Source organism: Saccopteryx bilineata, chromosome 3, assembly GCF_036850765.1.
Source record: "Saccopteryx bilineata isolate mSacBil1 chromosome 3, mSacBil1_pri_phased_curated, whole genome shotgun sequence".
NCBI lineage: Eukaryota > Metazoa > Chordata > Mammalia > Chiroptera > Emballonuridae > Saccopteryx > Saccopteryx bilineata.
Window position 1 is genome coordinate 84675938 of NC_089492.1, and position 22258 is coordinate 84698195.

Here is a 22258-nt window from a genome sequence, read left to right on the forward strand (position 1 = left end):
AAGAGGAAAGGAGAGGTATAAATAAGACTGATGGGAGAGAGGGCAGGGTGTAAGGCGAATGAAACGAAGTGCAAGGGGAGGAGGAGCATCGGGTAGGGTTTGGCTTCACTGTCCTTCAGTTTGGGACGCCGGTGGTTCGATTTTGGCGGGAGGGAGGGAACCTGCCTGGTCTGTACAGCGCTCTCGGGCTCTCCCTGTTCCAAAGGGACCGCCAAGGCCCGGAGCGAGCTCTCCGTGTAGAGCACAGCACCGGGTTGCACTCGGGGAGGAGGTTTTCCCTGCGCCCGGGTGTTCCTCAGCCTTTCTCTCCTCGCCCTGGAAGGCAGAATACATCGTGCCAGCCAGAGCAGCGTGGCTTGTTTTTCCATTTCAAATCTCTTGAACCTCAAACTCTTGCTCCTCAGGTAAAACGGAATGTAGCTTTAATATTTTTCCGGTCACGACTATCCTACGAGGGAGGCACTCCAGGATGCGTCTCGTTTAGGCGAAGAGGCTATTAAATGACCCAGGGCGCTTTTTTTTTTTCCTCTCGCGTTTACAAAGTTCAGCTACACAGGAACAAAGCGTCTCCCAGGTTCGTCCCTGTGTCAAGACCAGCTCGATCCCCGGGACACACAGAGCCTTACGCATTCTCAGAAAAGCTGGGTGGGAGACTGTGAGAGAGAAGGGTTAAAGGACTACTCTAGCATGCCGCGCCTGCGCAGTCACTAGGCCGCGCGGGGCGTGCTGTAACGCCGCGCACCCTATCAGACCGCCACAGGGAGCGCGCCCGCGGCCTCGTCCTGTCTCGCCGCTCCCCTCTCCCTTCTACATCTGGCCTTCGACTGAGGCTGGAGTCCCAGCGCTCCTTCCCCCTCCTTCGCGTCCCCCCCCCCCCACATACTCTGGCGCGCGTGCGTAGAGGCGGACCGTCGGGCGAGGGCGCGAGGGAAGGGCGGGCGTACGTCCTTGCGTGCGTCTCAGGCAGCGCGCACGCCGGCGTGAGAGGGCACGGGGGAAAGGTGGCTTTGGCCGCGGTGGCTGAGCTTCTTGTGGCTATGTAGCTGAGCTCCTCGGCTCGGGATCCTTCCTCGTTGCGATCGCGGCGTCCGAGCGCGGAGTTTCTGCTCTCTCGAGAGACTGTCCTCACGCCCGCCGCGCTCCCCCGACAGCAGAGCTTGCTCGCTCGCCCGTGGGAGCGTCCCGGCCGAGCAGCCCTGAGGGGGGAGGGGAGGCCATTTTGTCCCGACCGACTCCCCGGAACCGGGCGGAGCGGCTGGGAGAGGCTGCGGAGCCGCGGTCGCCGCCCTCGGAGGCACCGGACGCCGCCACCGTCGGTGCTTCCTCGACGAGGCCAATCGTAGGTCGCCCGTGCCTTCTCGAGCCCTCCTTTTTCCCACGCTTTCCCGGTCCTCCGGCCTGAGAACGCCCGAGTGAGGAGTTGGCCATAGTGAGGGACCGATCCCTTGGGGCCGCCGGCGGCGAGCGCCTGAGCCGCTCCTCCCAATGGCGAAGAAGACGTACGACCTGCTTTTCAAGCTGCTCCTGATCGGAGACTCGGGAGTGGGGAAGACCTGCGTCCTTTTTCGTTTTTCGGATGATGCCTTCAATACCACCTTTATTTCCACCATAGGTAAGATCTGTGGGAGGATGGTGTATGGCTGCTTCTGTAGATGCAAACCATTTCTTTTTCTCCAGACATCTTGCTTCCCGTAATATACGCCTTTGTTTCAGTGATTCCGATTCTAGGCGACAGACCCAAGTTACTGTTTGAATCGGCATCGAGCTTACCGGGGCGGGGTCTCCCATGCATTCTATCCGGTCTTTTGCTTTCGAGTCTCCCATTCTGCTCAGTGCCTGTTGTTAACAAAATACACAGCATTAACAGAAGCCCGTTTCTTTAAGCCACTGGGCTGGCTTTTTCCATATTTGTGTGGCTTTACTAGATGTCAATATTTGTAAAGAATTTATGTTAGTGGTTGGGATTGAAGCAGTAGTAGTCATTTGGTAAAGGCCTGATTTAAGGATAAAGAGAAGATTGCATATGGTCATAACTTGGCGTAAACTTGAGGGTTTGTATGAGGAATAATTAAAGCAAATTAGAGGGGAAAAGTGAGTTGGGCCGCGTTGACTAATATCCATTGGTGTATCAAACAATCGGAGGCTCTTCGTGCTTGGGGTTGGACTCTGTGGCATGTTTGCCTCAGCAGTGCTTTCTGAGACATCAGCAAAAGCAGCAATCTCAAGGGAGATGATCAGTATTTTTTTTTTTAAACTCAAACCTGAAAGATTGAAGTTCTTCCTTATATTTTACTGTATGATAGAATTTACAGGAAACTATTTTGCCAGTCATAACCCTAGGACTTATGTTTCAGAATTAATTAGTGTGGAGGTAAGAGCTAAAGATGGACCTTTTTCATCGGTTTCCCAGTTAGGAAAAGAAAAGGGAAGGCTTTAGGAAAGTCCCTTTCATTCTGGTTAGAAAAGTTAGTGGCAATTACACAAATTGTGTTAACTGAATTGTATGTGAAATCCGCTCCCAATAAATACCTTAAAGGATAGATACATGGTTGCCTCTGTCATTTGGAGGCCTGAGCACTCAGACTTGGGGCAATGCATTGAAACTTTTTTAAAAAGTGTAACTAGTTTTATATTAAATGATTTTAAAAGTAACTGGAGTCTTTAAATTCTGGAAATTGTCAAAATTAATCTGATTTCAAACAATTTGTAGCATTAAAATTGAATTGGGCAAATGATCGTTTTAAATAGATTTTGATTTTACTCCCCCTTTTTTGGGGGGGTCATCCTAATTGTTTCTGAGCATTATATTGTTCTTTTGACCTGTCATAAATTTCATGAAATTTAGAACTCGTCTCTGCCTGTGGGTTAGCACCTCCTACCACTAAGCTTGCTTTTAATATTCTACTCTAGGTATACTGGCTGGGTCAGAGGGTTAGATAGTTCAGCAAATATTGATTGAGCACCTAATGTTAGGCACTGTTCTAGGCATTGGGGATAAGCAGTAAATATAATAGACCCCGTTAGGAGCAATCTATGTAGTTAGGACAGTGGCAATGGAGTGTGAAAAGTGCTACAGTAGGGGTAAGCATAGGGTGGAGGGGTAGCTAGACTCAATGGTGGGAAGTCTGTTGGCATGCAGGAGGTGATATCTAAAATAATCCTGAAGGACATATAGTAATTGGACCAGAGAGGTGGGGTAGGTTCTTTCTGGGAAAGGGAGCATAGAAAAAACCAGTACTAAGATCAGAGATTTAATCTATGTGGTTAACTTGAACCTGCTCACAGAGCAGAGAAGGGGGTGGGGAGAACAGGAAGCAAAGCCATCCATCTATTCCACTCTTTTTGTAATGGGTACACACTCAACTGAAAAACACAATCCTGTAAAGATAATGACATGTTTTTGTGTACTCTTTTTACTTGGAAAAATGTTTGGTGATTTTGGATGGAGTATGCTTGGTGGGAATCCTGGTTCCGCAACCTGTCTGCTTCAGTTTTATTCTCTAGTGTTAATAGTACCGACTGCATAGGGTAGTTGTGAGAATTACGAGTCAGTGAAAGTGCCTAGCATGGTGCCAGACACACTGTGGGAGCACAATGCCTTATTAGCTATATATAGAATATGCGACCCTTCTGTTGCTGAAGGGTGGCAGAACAAGTTACTTATGGATTGAATGCCCTGCACACAGTGGCCATCCAAATATTTGTAAGTGATCTAACAGTTTCACTTTAGATTCTGAGCTTTTCTTATTTTTATATAAAAATGTTTGGTATGTTTGATTTTTTTTTGTTATATCGTATGTTGATCAGTATAGGCTAAGAAATGAATAAATACATAAGTCTGAGTACAATTGTAGTATATGTGATAGCTCTGTGAGCAGGTTTAGAAATCTACTATTGTCTTAAATGCAGTTCAAAAGAAATAATAATGTGAACTACAAAGGTAATATTTTTTTTTAGTAGCCATGTTAAAAAAGTAAAAGAACTTAATATATTTTTGCTAATTTTATTCAAAACGTTTTATTATATAGTCAAGTTTAAAAATTGTTGAGGTATTTTACATTCTTTTTTCCCATTGTATATGTTATACTTACAACTCATTTCAATTTAGACGTATTTTAATTGCTCAATAATCACGTGTCTGTTGGCTACCATATTGGACAATGCATGTCTAGATAGTCTCAAACTCCAAATTTAATATGCAGATGATTAATACTTTGTATACTACTTTTAGGACATTTAAAATGTTATTAGTTGACTAGGATTGATTCTTTTCTATTTTATTTTGCTTTTTAAAAAAAATGATAGTGAAATTTGAGTCATCACTTGACTGTTAAAACCCCCTAAGGTTGGAATAGAAGTAGTTATCTTGCAGGTGTTCAGAATGGCCAAACTGTCAGTATGAGGAAAGCCCTCATTATTTTAGGCACAGTCATTTTAGTTACTTACTGGTTATTGATGCTTGGAAGAAATACAAAAGTTTTTTAGGCTTATGGAGCTTACATATGTACAGTACTCAAAGACTACTGTAATTAAAATTTTCTGTATACTTTCAATTCCCACACATCTATATCAGAAAATATGTATTATATATATTTATAGTCAGATTTATTGCAAATAGTTGCAAGAACAAATCACTGGTTGTCACACATACCAATCTCAAAGTGAATCGAAGGGCATTAGGATATAAACTACATAAAGGCAGAGATCTTTGTCTTTTGCTGATGCTAAACATGTAGGAGAGTCCCTGTATTTCATGGATGCATGATAAATAATGGTTGAAAGCAGACAGATAGGTAGTACAGTCAGAATTCTCTAATACAAAATTGGGACTGGTTTTGTTTGAATATTTTCCTGTCTGCCTACTTTCTGAGCATTATATATTATATATGTTATATATGTAATGTAGATTGGGATCAGATTTTACTTAAGAATATCAGCTGTTGGGCTAATAGAGTAATTTTAGGGTAAAACTGGTCTTGGAAATTCAAAGATTGGGAAGTATTTGCTAAAGAGAGTTACTGGTTTTGGATGAGCAGATGTCAGTGGTTGACTTGGCCATACCCTCTTGGTAGTAAAGTTCAGGAAAGCATTACCCTTTAGTGATAATGGTAATTACATGGACTTGTCCCAAACCAGAAATTTTTAGTGGACTGTTTTACTGAATGTGCTTCCTTTTGGTATTGTTAATCCTCCCTCCACCCCTGAACTTGTCTTTCTGAGTGTTTTTATTGAGTTTTGGAAGAGTAGGATGGTTCCACTAACCTACATTTAAGAGCTGATTAATAAAGTGAACTGTCCCATGTTATATGGGAAGACTTTTTTTTTTTTTTTTTTTTTCATTTTTCTGAAGCTGGAAACAGGGAGAGACAGTCAGACAGACTCCCGCATGCGCCCGACCGGGATCCACCCGGCACGCCCACCAGGGGCGACGCTCTGCCCACCAGGGGGCGATGCTCTGCCCATCCTGGGCGTCGCCATGTTGCGACCAGAGCCACTCTAGCGCCTGAGGCAGAGGCCACAGAGCCATCCCCAGCGCCCGGGCCATCTTTGCTCCAATGGAGCCTCGGCTGCGGGAGGGGAGGAGAGAGACAGAGAGGAAAGCGCGGCGGAGGGGTGGAGAAGCAAATGGGCGCTTCTCCTGTGTGCCCTGGCCGGAATCGAACCCGGGTCCTCCGCACGCTAGGCCGACGCTCTACCGCTGAGCCAACCGGCCAGGGCGGGAAGACTTTTTGAGAGAAATGAGTAAAAGCTTCGTTATATTAAATGTGTCCATGCTTTGCTGTGAAACTCAGGCAGCAAGTGGCTCATGCTGCAGAAATGTGAGTGCCTAAGGAATTTCTTTCATTTGAACGTATATCTTTAGGCTTGATTAAAAACTATTTAGAAGCCCTGGCCGGTTGGCTCAGTGGTAGAGTGTTGGCCTGGCGTGCAGAAGTCCCAGATTCGATTCCTGGCCAGGGCACACAGGAGAGGCGCCCATCTGCTTCTCCACCCCTCCCCCTCTCCTTCCTCTCTGTCTCTCTCTTCCCCTTCTGCAGTGAGGTGCCATTGGAGCAAAGATGGCTGGGCATTGGGGATGGCTCCTTGGCCTCTGCCCCAGGCGCTAAAGTGGCTCTGGTCTCGACAGAGCAAGGCCCCGAGGGCCAGAGCGTCGCCCCCTGGTGGGCATGCCGGGTGGATCCCAGTCGGGGGGCATGCAGGAGTCTTGTCTGTCTATCCCTGTTTCCAGCCTCAGAAAAATACAAAAAAAACAAAACAAAACAAAAACCTATTTAGACATTTTCTGAAAGAAAATAAACAAATGGCCAATAAGCATGTGAAAACTAATCTTTAGAGAAATGTACTGTAAGTCAAAACCACTATGAGGCCTGACCTGTGGTAGTGTGATGCAGTGGATATAGCATCAACCTGGAATGCTGAAGTTGCTGGATGGAAACCCTGGGCTTGCCCAGTCAAGGCACATATGGGAGTTGATACTTCCTGCTGCTCCTTGCCTTCTCTCTAAATAAATAAATAAATAAATAAATAAATAAACAAATCTTTAAATTAAAAAAAAGAAACCCCACTATGAGATGTCACTTCTCGCCCATTAGGACAGGGGTCAGGAACCTATGACTCGCGAGCCAGATGTGGCTCTTTTGATGGCTGCATCTGGCTCGCAGACAAATCTTTAATAAAAAAATTATGTTAAAAATATAAAACATTCTCATGTATTACAATCCATTCATTTTCTACTGCTCATGTTCATGGTTGCAGATGGCTGGAGCCAATCACAGCTGTCCTCCGGGACAACACCAAATTATTAACGGATAATGCCTAATGTACACAGGTCGTTGTATGACTCTCACAAATTACATTTTAAAATATGTGGCGTTCATGGCTCTCTCAGCCAAAAAGGTTCCCGACCCCTGCATTTGGATGACTGATTTATCAGAAATGAATTTTGTCGTACAATTATCTGTTCAAGTCCCTGCTTTCAGTATTTTTGGTGTATATACCTAGAAGTGAAATTGCTGGATCATATGCTAGTTCTTTTTTTAATTTTTGAGAAACCACCATATTTTTTTCCTTAGTGGCTGCACTGTTGCACATTCATATTAGCTTTGCACCAGGGTTTCAGTATTGCCACATTATCACCAACACTTGTTATTGTCTGTTGAGCAGCATTATTCACAGTAGCCAAAGGTGGAAACAACCCAAATATCAAAATACAAAGTAGTATATACATACAATGGAATATTATCTAGCCTTAAAAAAAATGATATTCTGATATATGCTACCGCAGTGTTTGAAAGCACTATGCTGAGTGAAACAGGCCAGATACAAAAGGACAAATACTGTATTGACTCACTTATATGAGGGACATAGAATAGACAAATTTATAAAGTAGACGAGTTGATACCAGGGCCTGAGAACTATAATGAGGAGTTATTGCTTAAATGGGTACAGAGTTTCACTTAATGGGGAATTATTGCTTACTGGGTACAGATTTCATGTTGGGAAGATGAAAAGGTTGTGGAGATAGTAGTGATGGTTGCATAACAATATGAATATATTTAATGTCACTGAATTATACACTTTTTTTTTAAACACTAATTTTTATTTATTTATTTATTTATTTTTACAGAGGCAGAGATAGGGACAGACAGACAGGAATGGAGAGAGATGAGAAGCATCAATTATTAGTTTTTCGTTGTGACTTCTTAGTTGTTCATTGATTGCTCTCCCATATGTGCCTTGACCACGGGCCTTCAGCAGACAGAGTAACCCCTTGCTGGAGCCAGCGACCTTGGGTCCAAGCTGGTGAGCTTTGCTCAAACCACATGAGCCATCGCTCAAGCTGGCGACCTTGGGGTCTCGAACCTGGGTCCTTCCGCATCCCAGTCCGATGCTCTATCCACTGCACCACCACCTGGTCAGGCTGAATTATACACTTATTTATAAAAATCCACAGGAGGACAAATACCACTTATGAGGTATCTAAAGTCAAATTCATAGAAACAGAAAGTAGACTGGTGGAAGCGAAAATGATAGTAGATGGGGGAGAGGGAAATAAGGAGTTGTTTAATGGGTATAGAGTTTCAGTTTTGTGAAATGAAAAAATTCTGGAGATCTGTTGCACAACAATTGAATATATTAATACTTAACACTACTGCACTATATACTTAAAATGGTTAAGATGGTAAATTTAATGTTATGTGAAATGGTTTAAATAGTAAGTTTTGCTATGTATATTTTTCTACAAAAAAGCATCAAAAACCAAAACAAAAAATATTCAACACTTAATCAAGCTTTCTAAAAAATCATTTGATCACAGACAGCTAGCTCCTTACTATTCTGTATGATAGCTAGAGTTAACCAGTGGTCATTGAGTCAAGAGGATTTTTTATGGTACTTTCCCATGCTTTAGTATCACTGATCTACACTTTCAGATACTGAAGGGAGGTTTGTCTTTTCCTTATGTGTGTTTACATAGAACTCCTTGGAATGTTAGAATCACGGAACAGTAAGGCAAGAAAGATTCCTACAATGAAATTTTTAAAATTAATTTAAATTTATTGTGTTAACATGGATTCAAGTGTCCCACACAATATAACACCCTCAACCCCCCCCTCGACCACATGCCCCCCCATTACACCCCACCCCTTAACTCCCTCCTCCCTTCCCTCTGGAATTTGCTGTCCTGTTATCTGTATCTTTGTGTTATGTATATATAATTTCACTAATCCTTTCACCTCCTTGGATCCATACCCTCATCCCCTTTCCCTTTGACAGCTGTCCCTCTGCTCCCTGCGACCCTGCCTGTGCCTCTATTCCTCAGTTCACCTTGTTCATTAGATTCACACCTTCAATGAGTTTTAAGTCAGAAAACAGCCTGACCAGGCGGTGGTGCAGTGGACAGAGCGTCATACTGGGACCTGGAGGACCCAGGTTCAAAACCCTGAGGTCGCCAGCTTGAGCGCGGGCTCATCTGGTTTGAGCAAGGCTCACCATCTTGAGCCCAAGGTCACTGGCTTTAGGAAGGAGTCACTTGGTCTGCTGTAGCTCCCCAGTCAAGGCACACATGAGAAAGCAATCAATGAACAACTAAAGGAGCTGCAACAAAGAATTGATGCTTCTCATCTATCTCCCTTCCTGTCTGTCTGTCCCTATCTGTCCCTCTCTGTCTCTGTCACAAAAACAAAAAACCAAAAAACAAAAGTCAGGAAGCAGTCTGGGAAGTAATTTCTGAAAGATTATATGGCTCATTATTGAAAAAGTTTTGACTAGAGTTCATATCCAATCTTGTTCATAGCCATGTTTCTCATTCTAAGAATTTGTTTTATTTGAAAAAAATTGATAGGATGATTCTTCTACTCATCAATTTCAATTTGAAAAGTGGAGTTGAAGTATTTTTCTTAATTTGTTTCTGTTTTGACCAGAGTGGGGAATTATCAAGTCAACCCAGATATGGAGGGATTTGTTCAGGTTACTTGTTTGCAGGTTTAAAGCATAACATAGCAGAGCTGAGCTGATAGTGCTAGGGATAATTATTTTCCTTCTTCCTCCCTCCCTCCCTCCTTTTATTTTTTTTCTTTTCTTTCTCTCTCTCTCTCTGTCTCTGTCTCTCTCATTCTTTTTCTTTTTTTCTGTGTGTGTGTGTGGGCTTAAGAACAGAAATTTATTTCTCACAGTTCTGGAGGCTGAAAGTCTGAGATCAGGGTGTCAGTGTGGTTTGCTTTCTGGTGAACAGTCTTTTCCTGGCTTTTAGCCTTCTTGCTGTGTCCTCACATGGTGTGTCTTTCTCTTCATATTAAGGTACTAATCCTATCATCAGGGACCCAGCCTCATGACATCAGGTAAAGCTAATTACCTCCCAAAGACTGTCTTTGAACACCATCCCATTGAAAGTTAGGGCTTAAATATATGGATTTGGAAGGGATACAAGTTAGTTAATACTAAATGGCTAAGGAACCAGAGGGATAATTATTTTCTTTTCAAGAATTACCCTATATAATGGTGTACAAGATAAGAGGAAACGACATACTGATACTCCTGTTTGGTTTGTAAAATGGAAAGAATGATAGGAGAAATAATGGCTGTCTGTTTTAACTTTTTTAATAGAATCTTTTTTTTAAATTTTTTATTTATTCATTTTAGAAAGGAGAGGGAGAGAGAGAGAGAGAGAGAGAGGAAGGAGAGAAGGGGGGGAGGAGCTGGAAACATCAACTCCCATATGTGCCTTGACCAGGCAAGCCCAGGGTTTCGAACCGGCGACCTCAGCATTTCCAGGTCGACGCTTTATCCACTGCACCACCACAGGTCAGGCCTCTGTTTTAACTTTTAAAAGTACAAGGCTGCCTGGCCAGGCCGTGGCGTAGTGAATAGAGCGTCAGCCTGGGATGCTGAGGACCTGGGTTCAAGACCCTGAGGTTGCTGGTTTGAGCATTGGCTAATCCAGCTTTAGTGCAGGGTCACCCGCTTGAGCATGAGATCATAGACATGATCCCATGGTTGCTGGAGTAAAGCCCAAGGTCCCTGGCTTGAGCAAGGGGTCACTGGCTTGGCTGGAGTGTCCCTCCCATCAAGGCACAGACGAGAAAACAATCATAGAACAACTAAAATGCCACAACTATGAAGTGATGTTTCTCATCTCTTTGTCTCTTGCTAAAACAAATTTTTTTTTATAGAAAGTACAAGGCTGCCCAGTTTGTAATGTGGTAGCATTGAGGATGAATAGAGAAGCTAGGATTTTTTGAATCTTTTTTATTTTTTTTTACAGAGACAGAGAGAGAGTCAGAGAGAGGGATAGACAGGGACAGACAGACAGAAACGGAGAGAGATGAGAAGCATCAATCATTAGTTTTTCATTGCGCGTTGCAACACCTTAGTTGTTCATTGATTGCTTTCTCATATGTGCCTTGACCATGGGCCTTCAGCAGACCAAGTAACCCCTTGCTGGAGCCAGTGACCTTGGATTCAAGCTGGTGGGCTTTTGCTCAAACCAGATGAGCCCGCGCTCAAGCTGGCGACCTCGGGTTCTCGAACCTGGGTCCTCTGCATCCCAGTTCGACGCTTTATCCAGTGCGCCACCACCTGGTCAGGCGACTTTTTGAATCTTAATTTACAATCGTGATTTAGCACAAAATATAACTTGTGTGATTAGCTAAAGAGATCTGCACAGGAAAACTGCTTTATGGAGATAGGTCATAAAAGAAGAGTTTAAAGGAGCTAGAGAGGGTATTGAGGTTAATAGAACATTGTCTGAACCCATAAAACCAAGAAAAGATCTCGTAAAGATCATCGATTTGCTTCCTTCTAATAAATATTGGGAATTAATGGAATAAATAAGTTGCATTATAAGAAAAGGAATTGAAAAGATGATTAGAGTAAAATTTTGGTGTAGAAAACTCATCTGAAGGGAAATCTGAAATGAGAAATTTTCTTTGATGAGTCTCACACACACACACACACACACACTTGGGTTACAAGCAAAAGTGATTGCTTGATATTTATCCTTTTTTCCAGAGATGAAAAATAATATGTTTTTGAGGAAAACAGCAACTGATGATGGAACATTAAGTTTCCAGTGTGGCCCAGAAACAGAGCATCCAAGGTTGTAAAACATTAGAAAATGGAAAAACCATTATTCTGAAGACTCAAAAAAATACAACGTATCAAAATCAGAACAGAGGACAGTGTTGATTTGTTTCTTTTATATCAGTAATGATGTTTATGCCAACTTTTTATTCATTGAAATTTTTATTAAGTCAATTGTAGATTCACATGCAGTTGTTAAAAATAATAACATTTTGTCTAGTTTCTCCCAGTGGTGACATTTTGTGAAACTAATAAAATCATTGCAACCAGGATATTGACATTTGTGGCAGTACACCATTCTTACTCAGATTTTCTGTTTTACTTGTACTGTGTGTGTGTGTGTGTGTGTGTGTGTGTGTGTGTGAAATTCTCCACAATTTTATTACTTGGTGTAAGTTCATGTATTACCATCACAGTCAAGAAACTGAACAGTTTGAAGGGATGAGAATGCTGGGTATTTTTTTTTATAACTATACCCCTTTTCTCTCCTCATTTTTCCCCTCCAAAAGTTTGTCCTCCATTTGTAAAATTTTGTGATTTCACAAATGTGATGTGAATGGAATCATACAGGGTGTAACCTTCAGAGATCGGTTTTTATTCACTCAGCATATTTCCCTGGAGAGTCATCCAAGTTGTTGTGTGCATAAGTAGTTCTTTTTATTGTTGAGTAGGTATTCCATGGTATGCACTCATCACAGTTTAACCATTCATGCATTGAGAAACATCTTGGTTGATTCCAGTTTTATAAATAAAGCTGCTGTGAATTTTTTGTATAGGTGTTTTTAATGATTATAAATTTTCATTTTTCTGAGATAAATGTCCAGTAGTGCAATTACTGAGTCATATTAGGTTTAGTTTTATAAGAAACTACCAGAGTAGCTGTACTGTTTTACATTCTCACCAGCAGTATGTGTGATCTAATTTCTCTGCATTGTCACCAACATTTGGTGGTGTTACTATTTTATATGTTAGCTATTCTGATAAGTGTGTAGTGATAATTTTATTGTGGTTTTAATTTGCATTTCTCTGATGATGGCCAGATGTATTGAGAAATCTTTTTATGTCTTTATTTGCTCTCTGTATGTATTCTTTTTATTTTTATTTATTTATTCTTTTATTCATTGAGAGGAGGGGAGGCAGAGACAGTACCTCATGCGCCAGGACCAGGATTCCCTTGGCAAGCCCACTAGGACTGATGTTGTGCCCATCTGGGGCGCTGCTCTGTTCCTCTTGCTTAGCAACCAAGTTCTTAGTGCCTGAGGTAGAGGCCATGGAGCCATCCTCAGCTCCAGGGGCCAACTTACTCCAATCCAGCCAGGGCTGCAGGAGAGGGAGGGGAGAGAGAGAGAGAGAGAGAGAGAGCTAGAGCGAGAACGTGAATGGGTGCTTCTGTGTGCCATAACTGGGGAATCCAGCCCAGGACATCCTTATGCTGGGCTGACGCTCTACCACTGCGCCAACCGGCCAGGACCTCTGTATGTATTCTGGTGAAATGTTTGAGTCAGTTGCTCATTTTTCTATTGGATTGTTTCTATTGGTTTTTTTTATCCTGTTGGGTTTTGGGAGTTCTTCACACATTTTAGATACTAATCCATTGTTGGATATGTAGTTTATACATACTTTCTCAGTCTACAGTGTGTCCGTAAAGTCATAGTGCACTTTTGACCGGTCACAGGAAAGCAATAAAAGACGATAGAAATGTGAAATCTGCACCAAATAAAAGGAAAACCCTCCCAGTTTCTGTAGGATGATGTGGCAGCATGTGTGCATGCGCAGATGATGATGTAACACCGTGTATACAGCGGAGCAGCCCACGGCCATGCCAGTCAAGATGTGGACAGTACAGAAGAAAGTTCAGTGTGTTCTGTGGCTCGCTAAATTTGAATCCGTGACCAAAGTGCAATGTGAATATCGGCGTGTTTATAACGAATTGCCACCACATAGGAATAACATTACTCTGTGGGATAAGCAGTTGAAGGAAACTGGCAGTTTTTTGGTGGAGAAACCCCGTTCTGGTAGGCCGTCAGTCAGTGACGAGTCTGTAGAGGCTATCGGGATAGCTACCTAAGGAGCCTTAAAAAAATCTGTGTGTGAGCCCACATCGAACTGCACTGAATAGGTATGAAACTGGGAGAGTTTTCCTTTTATTTGGTGCAGATTTCACATTTCTATCGTCTTTTGTTGCTTTCCTGTGACCGGTCAAAAGTGCACCATGACTTTACAGACACACTGTACATCTTGTCTTTTCTTCCTCATGTGGGCTTTCACACAGAAAAATTTAAAAATTTTGATGAAGCCTAATTTATTAATTTTTCTTTTTATGGATCATGCTTTTTTGTGTCTAAGAAGCTGGTTTGCCCTAGATCCTGAAAGTTTTTTTCTATGCTTTTTCTGAAAGTTTTATAGTTTTACATTTTACATGTGAGCTTGTGGTCTTTTGTATGGGCTTTTTTTTTTTAACCTCATATGCTTAATCGGATAATGCAGATGTTCTGGAGGCTTCCGAGATTCTGTGTGACTCTATAGGAGTGAAAGTTGACTTTAGTGATTGACCCTTTCATAATAATTGACACTGTGCTTTCTGGAGGCTTTAAAAATTAATTTCTAACAGTGATACATACAGATATTTAGAATAAAATGTTGCTGAAAGAGTTATGGTAACCAAAAAAAGCAATCTCTTGTCCTGTCCCCTCTCCATTCCCATTCGTGCTCTTTAGGGGCATCCTCTAGCTCTTTGTTCTGTTATATACTTATGATTTTCAAGTGATATGCTTCTATAGCCATTTCTTGAGTCATTAATATTAGATGAAAATTTTAACCTTTTATAATCTTATCCTACTCTTTATTCCAATTTTTTCTTAAAGTGATAGCCAGTGGTTCTATTAATATGCCCATGTAAATATTACCCCTTGATTTATTTACACTTTGTCTTGTCAGATCTTTGTACATCCTCCAACAGCCTCTCAAAATGATTTTCTACAAGGTCAAACCACCAGAGAGATCATTTTCTCCTCTTCCCCCAACACCTCTACTGGATCTTTTTTCCTTCCTGCTTCAATATTGTATTGGTTATTAACCAGGTCTGTTGCACAGCTATTATTACCTTGGGAATTCCTTAGCCTCTTGTGTGTAGTACTGTTTTTGGTTTATTGTCTTAGAGTATATCATCCTCTAGTAGCTTCTTGTTAGACAGTGTCTTAATTCTTCCCTTTCATGCAATTGAAATTTGACAGGGTTCAAGATTCTAGGTTGAAAACAGTTTTTCCTTAGAATTTTGAAAGCATTACTTTATTCTGTTTAAGCTCCTGATGTTGCTGGCAGTTTCAATACCATTCTCATTCTTTATCCGTTTGTGGCCTAGTTTGTCTCTGGAAATATTTAGCTTTTAAAATTTTTGAGTTCCTGGAGCTTGACTTTTTGAAGTTACTTGCATCCCCCTTCCTCTTAGCCCTACAATTTTTTCTCTTTATTTTGTTTTTAATTGGGTGATGAATTTCCTGGATTGTTTGTGTCATTTCCTATTTTTAAGCCTTGTGAATTTGTTCTATTTTTTTGGGAGATGTCTTTGACTTTAAATTTTCTATTTTTTAAGATTTTATTTATTTTTACAGAGAAAGGAGGGAGGGAGCATGAAGTATGAACTCATAGTTGCTTCACTTTAGTTGTTCATTCATGGCTTGTCCTATCTGCCTTGACTGGGCAAGCCCAGGGTTTTGAACAGGCAACTTCAGCATTCCAGGTTGATGCTCTATGCACTGTGCCACCATAGGTCAGACTTAAATTTTTTAAAAATATTTTTTATTTTAATATTTTTATATTTTTCTGAAGTGAGAAGCCAGGGGGTGGGGGTAGGGGGGAGGCAGACAGACAGACTCCTGCATGTGCCCGACCAGGATCCACCCGGCATACCCACCAGGGGGCAGTGCTCTGCCCATCTGGGGCATTGCTCTGTTGCAACCAGAGCCATTCTAGCGCCTGAGGCAGAGGCCATGGAGCCATCCTCAGTGCCGAGGCCAACCTTGCTCCAGTGGAGCCTTGGCTACAGGAGAGAAAGAGAGAGATAGAGAGAAAGGAGAGGGGGAAGGGTAGAGAAGCAGATGGGTGCTTCTCCTGTGTGCCCTGGCTGGGAATCGAACCCAGGGCTTCCACATGCCGGGCCGACGCTCTACCACTAAGCCAGGGCCTAGACTTAAATTTTTAATTGAATGTTTTATTTCAGCTGACATTTTAAAATTTCTGATAGTCCTTTCTTTTGTGTGTGTGTGTGTGTGTGTGTGTGTGTGTGTGTATTTTTCCAAAGCTGGAATCGGTGAAGCAGTCAGACAGACTCCCGGATGCGCCTGACTGGGATCCACCCGGCATGCCCACCAGGGGGTGATGCTCTGCCCCTCCGGGGCCTCACTCTGTTGCGACCAGAGGCCAAGGAGCCATCCCCAGCGCCCGGGCCATCTTTGTTCCAATGGAGCCTCGCTGCGGGAGGGGAAGAGAGAGACAGAGAGGAAGGAGAGGGGGAGGGGTGGAGAAGCAGATGGGCGCCTCTCCTGTGTGCCCTGGCCGGGAATCGAACCCGGGACTTCTGCACGCCAGGCCGACGCTCTACCACTGAGCCAACTGGCCAGGGCCTGCATCAGATTTTAACCTTTCAATTTCTGTTAGGCCTTTGGGTGTTGTTATATAAACCTTTAGTCAGGCCCTTACTTTCAGCCTGGTACCTGATACCTCCTATTGCTAAATGTTTCCAGGGTTCTGAGACATGAATTGGCTTGCTTCTCCTAGGCATCTTCATTTGGCTCTTAAGCTTCTTTTGTCTTCATCTATTGTTGTTAGAGTTACAATATCTGGATGTTGAAATGAAGGTAGAATTTATTTATATTTCTTGTATTTCTTATTGTTTTTGTGTGACTTTGAAGAGAACGTGTCACAGAAGTCTTTCTCCATTATCTTAACTGGAATTTGAAGTAATTTTTGACCCCAAATGATTTTTGACTACAGTTTTAGCTCATAACATCTAGTATTTATGGATGAATGCTATTTTGTGCCTATCCAATCTCTCCTCAAAATATTGATATTTTTGTTATTCAGAATAGTCAAATGAATGTGTTAAGGAATCAGAGTAGTTCCACTATTCAGAACAGTGTCATTTAAAGGAAACAGCTTTAAATTAGATGTATAATTCTTGGGAAAAAGGAGTATTTTTGCTTTTTGAACAAAGTAACTGTACTCTTGTTTCAGTTTTATGCTCATGGTATATGCTATTTTATAGGATACTGAACAACAAATGATTCAGCAAATTCATAATCTGTCAGAGGATTGCAGTTGGTCTAATATATATAGCACTTGTTATTGAAGGATAAGGTGTTGCATGCTTGAGTATTTTTTTTACTGGTTTGAAACCTAGTAAATATCTGTACTTACAATGTGAGAGTATTGTTTTACCTCTTTATATAGTCTTAGTCTTTTTATTTTTAATTTTAATTTAATTTTATTTTTTTTACAGAGACAGAGAGAGAGTCAGAGTGAGGGATAGACAGGGACAGACAGGAACGGAGAGGTGAGAAGCATCAATCATTAGTTTTTCGTTGCTCATTGCGACACCTTAGTTGTTCATTGATTGCTTTCTCATATGTGCCTTGACCATGGGCCTTCAGCAGACCGAATAACCCCTTGCTTGAGCCAGTGACCTTGGGTCTAAGCTGGTGAATTTTTGCTCAAACCAGATGCTCAAACGCTCAAGCTGGCGACCTCGGGGTCTCCAACCTGGGTCTTCGGCATCCCAGTCTGATGCTGTATCCACTGCGCCACCGCCTGGTCAGGCTATAGTCTTAGTCTTAAAAAAATGTCTTTCCTGTCCTTAAATTAGATGTTAATGGATAAATGTAAATTTTAAAAAATTCTGTGGTGTCTTTTTGAATATATATATATTTTTCCATTTTTCTGAAGCTGGAAACAGGGAGAGACAGGCAGACAGACTCCCGCATGTGCCCGACCGGGATCTACCCGGCACGCCCACCAGGGGCGAGGTTCTGCCCACCAGGGGGCGATGCTCTGCCCATCCTGGGTGTCGCCATGTTGTGACCAGAGCCACTCTAGTGCCTGAGGCAGAGGCCACAGAGCCATCCCCAGCGCCCGGGCCATCTTTGCTCCAGTGGAGCCTTGGCTGCGGGAGGGGAAGAGAGAGACAGAGAGGAAGGCGCGGCGGAGGGGTGGAGAAGCAAATGGGCGCTTCTCCTGTGTGCCCTGGCCGGGAATCGAACCTGGGTCCTCCGCACGCTAGGCCGACGCTCTACCGCTGAGCCAACCGGCCAGGGCTCTTTTTGCATATTTTTGTGTATAGGACATATATGCAGCATAATAAATGGGTAAGAGTGCTTTGGAAGATGGAAGGTAAATATAATATCAAAATAATTATTCAAGTGTAAGCTCTTTGCCTAAGTGAATAATAATTCTAAAACCTTTTTCTTCTTTGAAAAATTTCAAATTTACAGAAACATTAAGGTACTTATACAATGAATCCCTTTATATCCTTCCTCTAGATCAGGGGTAGTCAACCTTTTTATAGCTACTGCCCACTTTTGTATCTCTGTTAGTAGTAAAATTTTCTAACCACCCACCAGTTCCACAGTAATGGTGATTTATAAAGTAGGGGAGTAACTTTACTTTATAAAATTTATAAAGCAGAGTTACAGCAAGTTAAAGCATATAATAGTAATTACTTACCAAGTACTTTATGTCGGATTTTCGCTAAGTTTGGCAGAATAAATCTTTATAAAACAACTTACTATAGTTAAATCTTTATCTTTTTTTTATACTTTGGTTGCTCTGCTACCACCCACCATAAAAGCAGGAATGCCCACTAGTGGGCAGTAGGGACCAGGTTGACTACCACTGCTCTAGATTCACCAGTTGTCAGTATGTTGCTGTTTGCTTTAATGTCTTTTAAGAAAGTTTATTTTGTATATAATGTAATGTCTAATTCAAAGTAAAGATCTGTATTTCAAGAGGAACATAGTTATTAAAAAATAAACTAGGGCCCTGGCCGATTGGCTCAGTGGTAGAGCATTGGCCTGGCGTGCAGAAGTCCCGGGTTTGATTCCTGGCCAGGGCACAAAGGAGAGGCGCCCATCTGCTTCTCCACCCCTCCCCCTCTCCTTCCTCTCTGTCTCTCTCTTCCCCTCCCACAGCGAGGCTCCATTGGAGCAAAGATGGCCCGGGCGCTAGGGATGGCTCCTTGGCCTCTGCCCCAGGCTCTAGAGTGGCTCTGGTCTCAACAGAGCATCGCCCCCTGGTGGGCAGAGCGTTGCCCCCTGGTGGGTGTGCCGGGTGGATCCCGGTTGGGCGCATGCGGGAGTCTGTCTGACTGTCTCTCCGTTTCCAGCTTCAGAAAAATACACACACACACAAAAAAATAAAATAAACTAGGAATTTAAGGTATAAGCTTTTTGCATTGTTTTTTTTTCTTTCTTTCTTTTTTTGTTGTTGTATTCGATTTGCCAGTATTGCATTGTTTTTTAAGAAAAATATTTGAGGTTTCACAATGGGTCTGGTGCTGTCTGAGTACATGGCATGCAGTGGTGAGTAGTATAGACTTGTTTATTCCCTTTAAGACACCTTGGTTTTCTGCTTTTTGTTTTGTTTGTTTTTAAAAAATTTTTAATTTACTTTTTTAGATTTTATTTATTTATTTTTATTAGAGAGAGAGGGGAGAGAGAGGGAGAGGGAGAGATAGAGAAAGAACAGGGGGAGGAGCAGGAAGCATCAACTCCCATATGTGCCTTGACCAGGCAAGCCCAGGGTTTTGAACCGGCGACCTCAGTATTCCAGGTCGACGCTTTATCCACTGTGCCACCACAGGTCAGGCCTTGGTTTTCTGTTTTATCTTACTTAGTTATGGTTGCTGTTCTTGGAGAAATGTCAAATTTTAAACAACCAACTATTAACGCTGCATTTATCTAGAGCAGTTTGCCATCAGTCTCTAAATACAGTGAGACCAAAACAAATCATATTTTCACAAATCCCCTAAATTAAAGCCATATACAGTACTGGGTGTTTTTTTAGTGCCTTACCGACTTTGATCTTGAACATCATTTTTATTAAGTCTAAAGCAGTTGAGAAGCAGCAGGCCTTTGCTGCTATGTAGGTAATATGTCCAGTCAGTGGAAATGAAACCAAAGAGACATTTAGGGAGGAGACCTGAAAACGAAAATGAAGGTTAAAGATTGCATTACTATTCTGTACAGTTACAAGTTTGTGAATTGATGATTATATGATCGAGAAGAAATTCTTCTATCTTCAGTAATCTGTCAAGGTAGAAAATTTGAAATATTTTTGGAGACATGTTTAAAAAAGACTTAAGTTTAAGTGCCATATGTATAATCGGACTTTAACTTTAGTGGAATAGTATTTCCACAAGATGCTGGATAAGTGATTTATTTTAAAATAACAACAATGACTGCCTGACCTGTGGTGGCGCAGTGGATAAAGTGTCGATCTGGAACGCTGAGGTTGTTGGTTTGAACCCTGGGCTTGCCTAGTCAAGACACAGACAGGAAGCAACTATGAGTTGATACTTCCCACCCCACCCCCACTTTCTCTCATTTTAAAATAAACAAACAAAATCTTTAAAAAAATAACTTCTTGTATTCAAAAATATTTTTTAAAATTGGGATGCATCTAGGGAAAAGTGAAGCCTGAGGGTGAATATCCAAACAAAATATGAGCCCGGATAAAGTAAACTTAAGGCTTATTCACCAGTTCTCAAGTACTAAGATTGTTGGAGAACTAGCCTTTGAAATGGGAATGAACCAGTTTGGGGGATAAACATAAAGATTTTAACATATTAAATAATACTTTTAAAGAAGTAATTTCTTGGCATCCTTTCCCTCCCAGGGGCATGCCAGTGCCTTTACCTTCCCCTTCTTCTTCCCTCATAGGTGTGCATTTCCTAAACTCTAAGGGACCACAGGAGACTTGTAACCAGGGGAGCAGTGGGCAGTAGCAACGTGTCCTGGCTAACCTCCTGAACCTGTTCTCCAAGGCCCCTTTTCTCCGACTCTCCAGTTAGCCATAGCAGCCTGCCTAGGCTCTTTCCTTTGCTTCTTTTATCCTAAGTCCTTTTTTGTTGCACTGTAATAAATGTACTCTCAAAATTAAAAACAAACAAACAAACAAGGAAATAAATAAATAAATAGTAATCTCTTTATTTTAACTGGATTCAAAAGGGTCTGCCCAGATGTATAAATGTTAGAGCCATAAATAGCACCTTAATGAAACTGGCTTATGCCTAACCTTTATGATGGACTTGCAGGAGGTCAGCCATGCTCTTAATTTAATATACCTCTGTTAAGAATAGGGGGCTTTTTAAATTATAAATCGGACAGGATTTGGCAGTTTGCATTTCTCTATACAATAAAATATTCTAATAAAAGTATTCAATAGTAGTATCTTACATAATGTAGGTAATTATAAATTAAGCAACGTGTGGACTTATAAATTAAACAACGTGTTTGTTGGGGCTATTTGTGACACATGGTTAGTGTGTGCTTAAAGGAATAAAAATAATTTCATTGTTAACCTGAAAAACTCTAATGTAACTTATTTTTACACTAATATGTAATATGATTTACCTCTTTAATTTTCTTCAGTTTCTCTTGTGAAAAATTTTCCTTAAGATGTTTTTATATGTAGGTGCCACAAATTACAGGACATTTTTTTTTAACACAATGAATTTTATTTTAAACTTCCTTCTTTAGCTCTCAACACATTTTCTTGAGCTGATTTCATCTTTCTCTAGCTTATGTGTTTTAGGAAGTGCTGTTTAGGATATTGGTGAGGAGACAGTATATATATGTATAATATCAGTACTCTTACCCTTTGCCCTAGGTTGCAGTCTCCCTAATTACTGATTTCCAGCTTCAGCAGTGAATTAGTTAACATCTCCATCCTTGACATTCTGTCTACCCTTTGAATACTTTACTTTAGCTTCGTAAATATGTTACTGCCAAATGAACTATTTCTTCAAATATTTTGCCCTTTTCCTGATATTCTTTTGGATTTTAGTAAATTTACAGAATTTAAAATTGTTTAGTTAAATGAGAATTTTTTAGGGAACTGTATTCTCAAATACAGTTTATTCTTATGTGCTCTTAGATGAATTTGTTGACTGATGTGAATGAGTAGCTGAAAAGAAACAATTGAAAGTTTTAAATACTGATTTTAAGGAAAGCATTATAGCTACCTTACTTTTAAGAGCAAATCATTCAGAATTTAAAAAATTTGTTTTTGACTCTTTAAAATACATCTTTCGACCTGACCAGGTCAGTTGGTATTATAGTGGATAGAGTATTGGCCTGGGATGCTGAGGACCCAAGGATCAAAATCCCAAGGTCACTAGCTTGAAGGTGGCATCATGGACATGACCCCGTGGTCACTGATTTGAAGCCCAAGGTCGCTGGCTGGAGCAAGGGATCACTGGCTCAGCTGAAGCACTCCTGGTCAAAGCACACATAAGAAAGCAATCAGTGAACAGCTAAGGTGCTGCAACAAGTTGATGCTTTTTATCCTTCTTTTTTTTTTTCCTGTTTGTCTTCTCTTTTTCTCACATTCTCTCTCAAACAAAAACAGAAACAAAAAACACATCATTCTGGCCCTGGCCATACCTTGACTCAGTTGGTTAGAGTGT

At 41.5% G+C, this 22258-nt stretch overlaps 1 protein-coding gene across 1 annotated transcript in view; it reads left to right on the forward strand.

Annotated features, from left to right (window-relative positions):
* The first annotated feature begins 979 nt into the window (after window positions 1–979).
* RAB10 (RAB10, member RAS oncogene family) overlaps window positions 980–22258 on the forward strand; it is a 78490-nt gene continuing 57211 nt past the window's right edge. Inside the window, exon 1 of the mRNA XM_066266703.1 lies at window positions 980–1612. Within this exon, the coding sequence (XP_066122800.1) occupies window positions 1486–1612 (127 nt within the window). The 5' untranslated portion in view covers window positions 980–1485. The remainder of the gene's footprint in view (window positions 1613–22258) is intronic.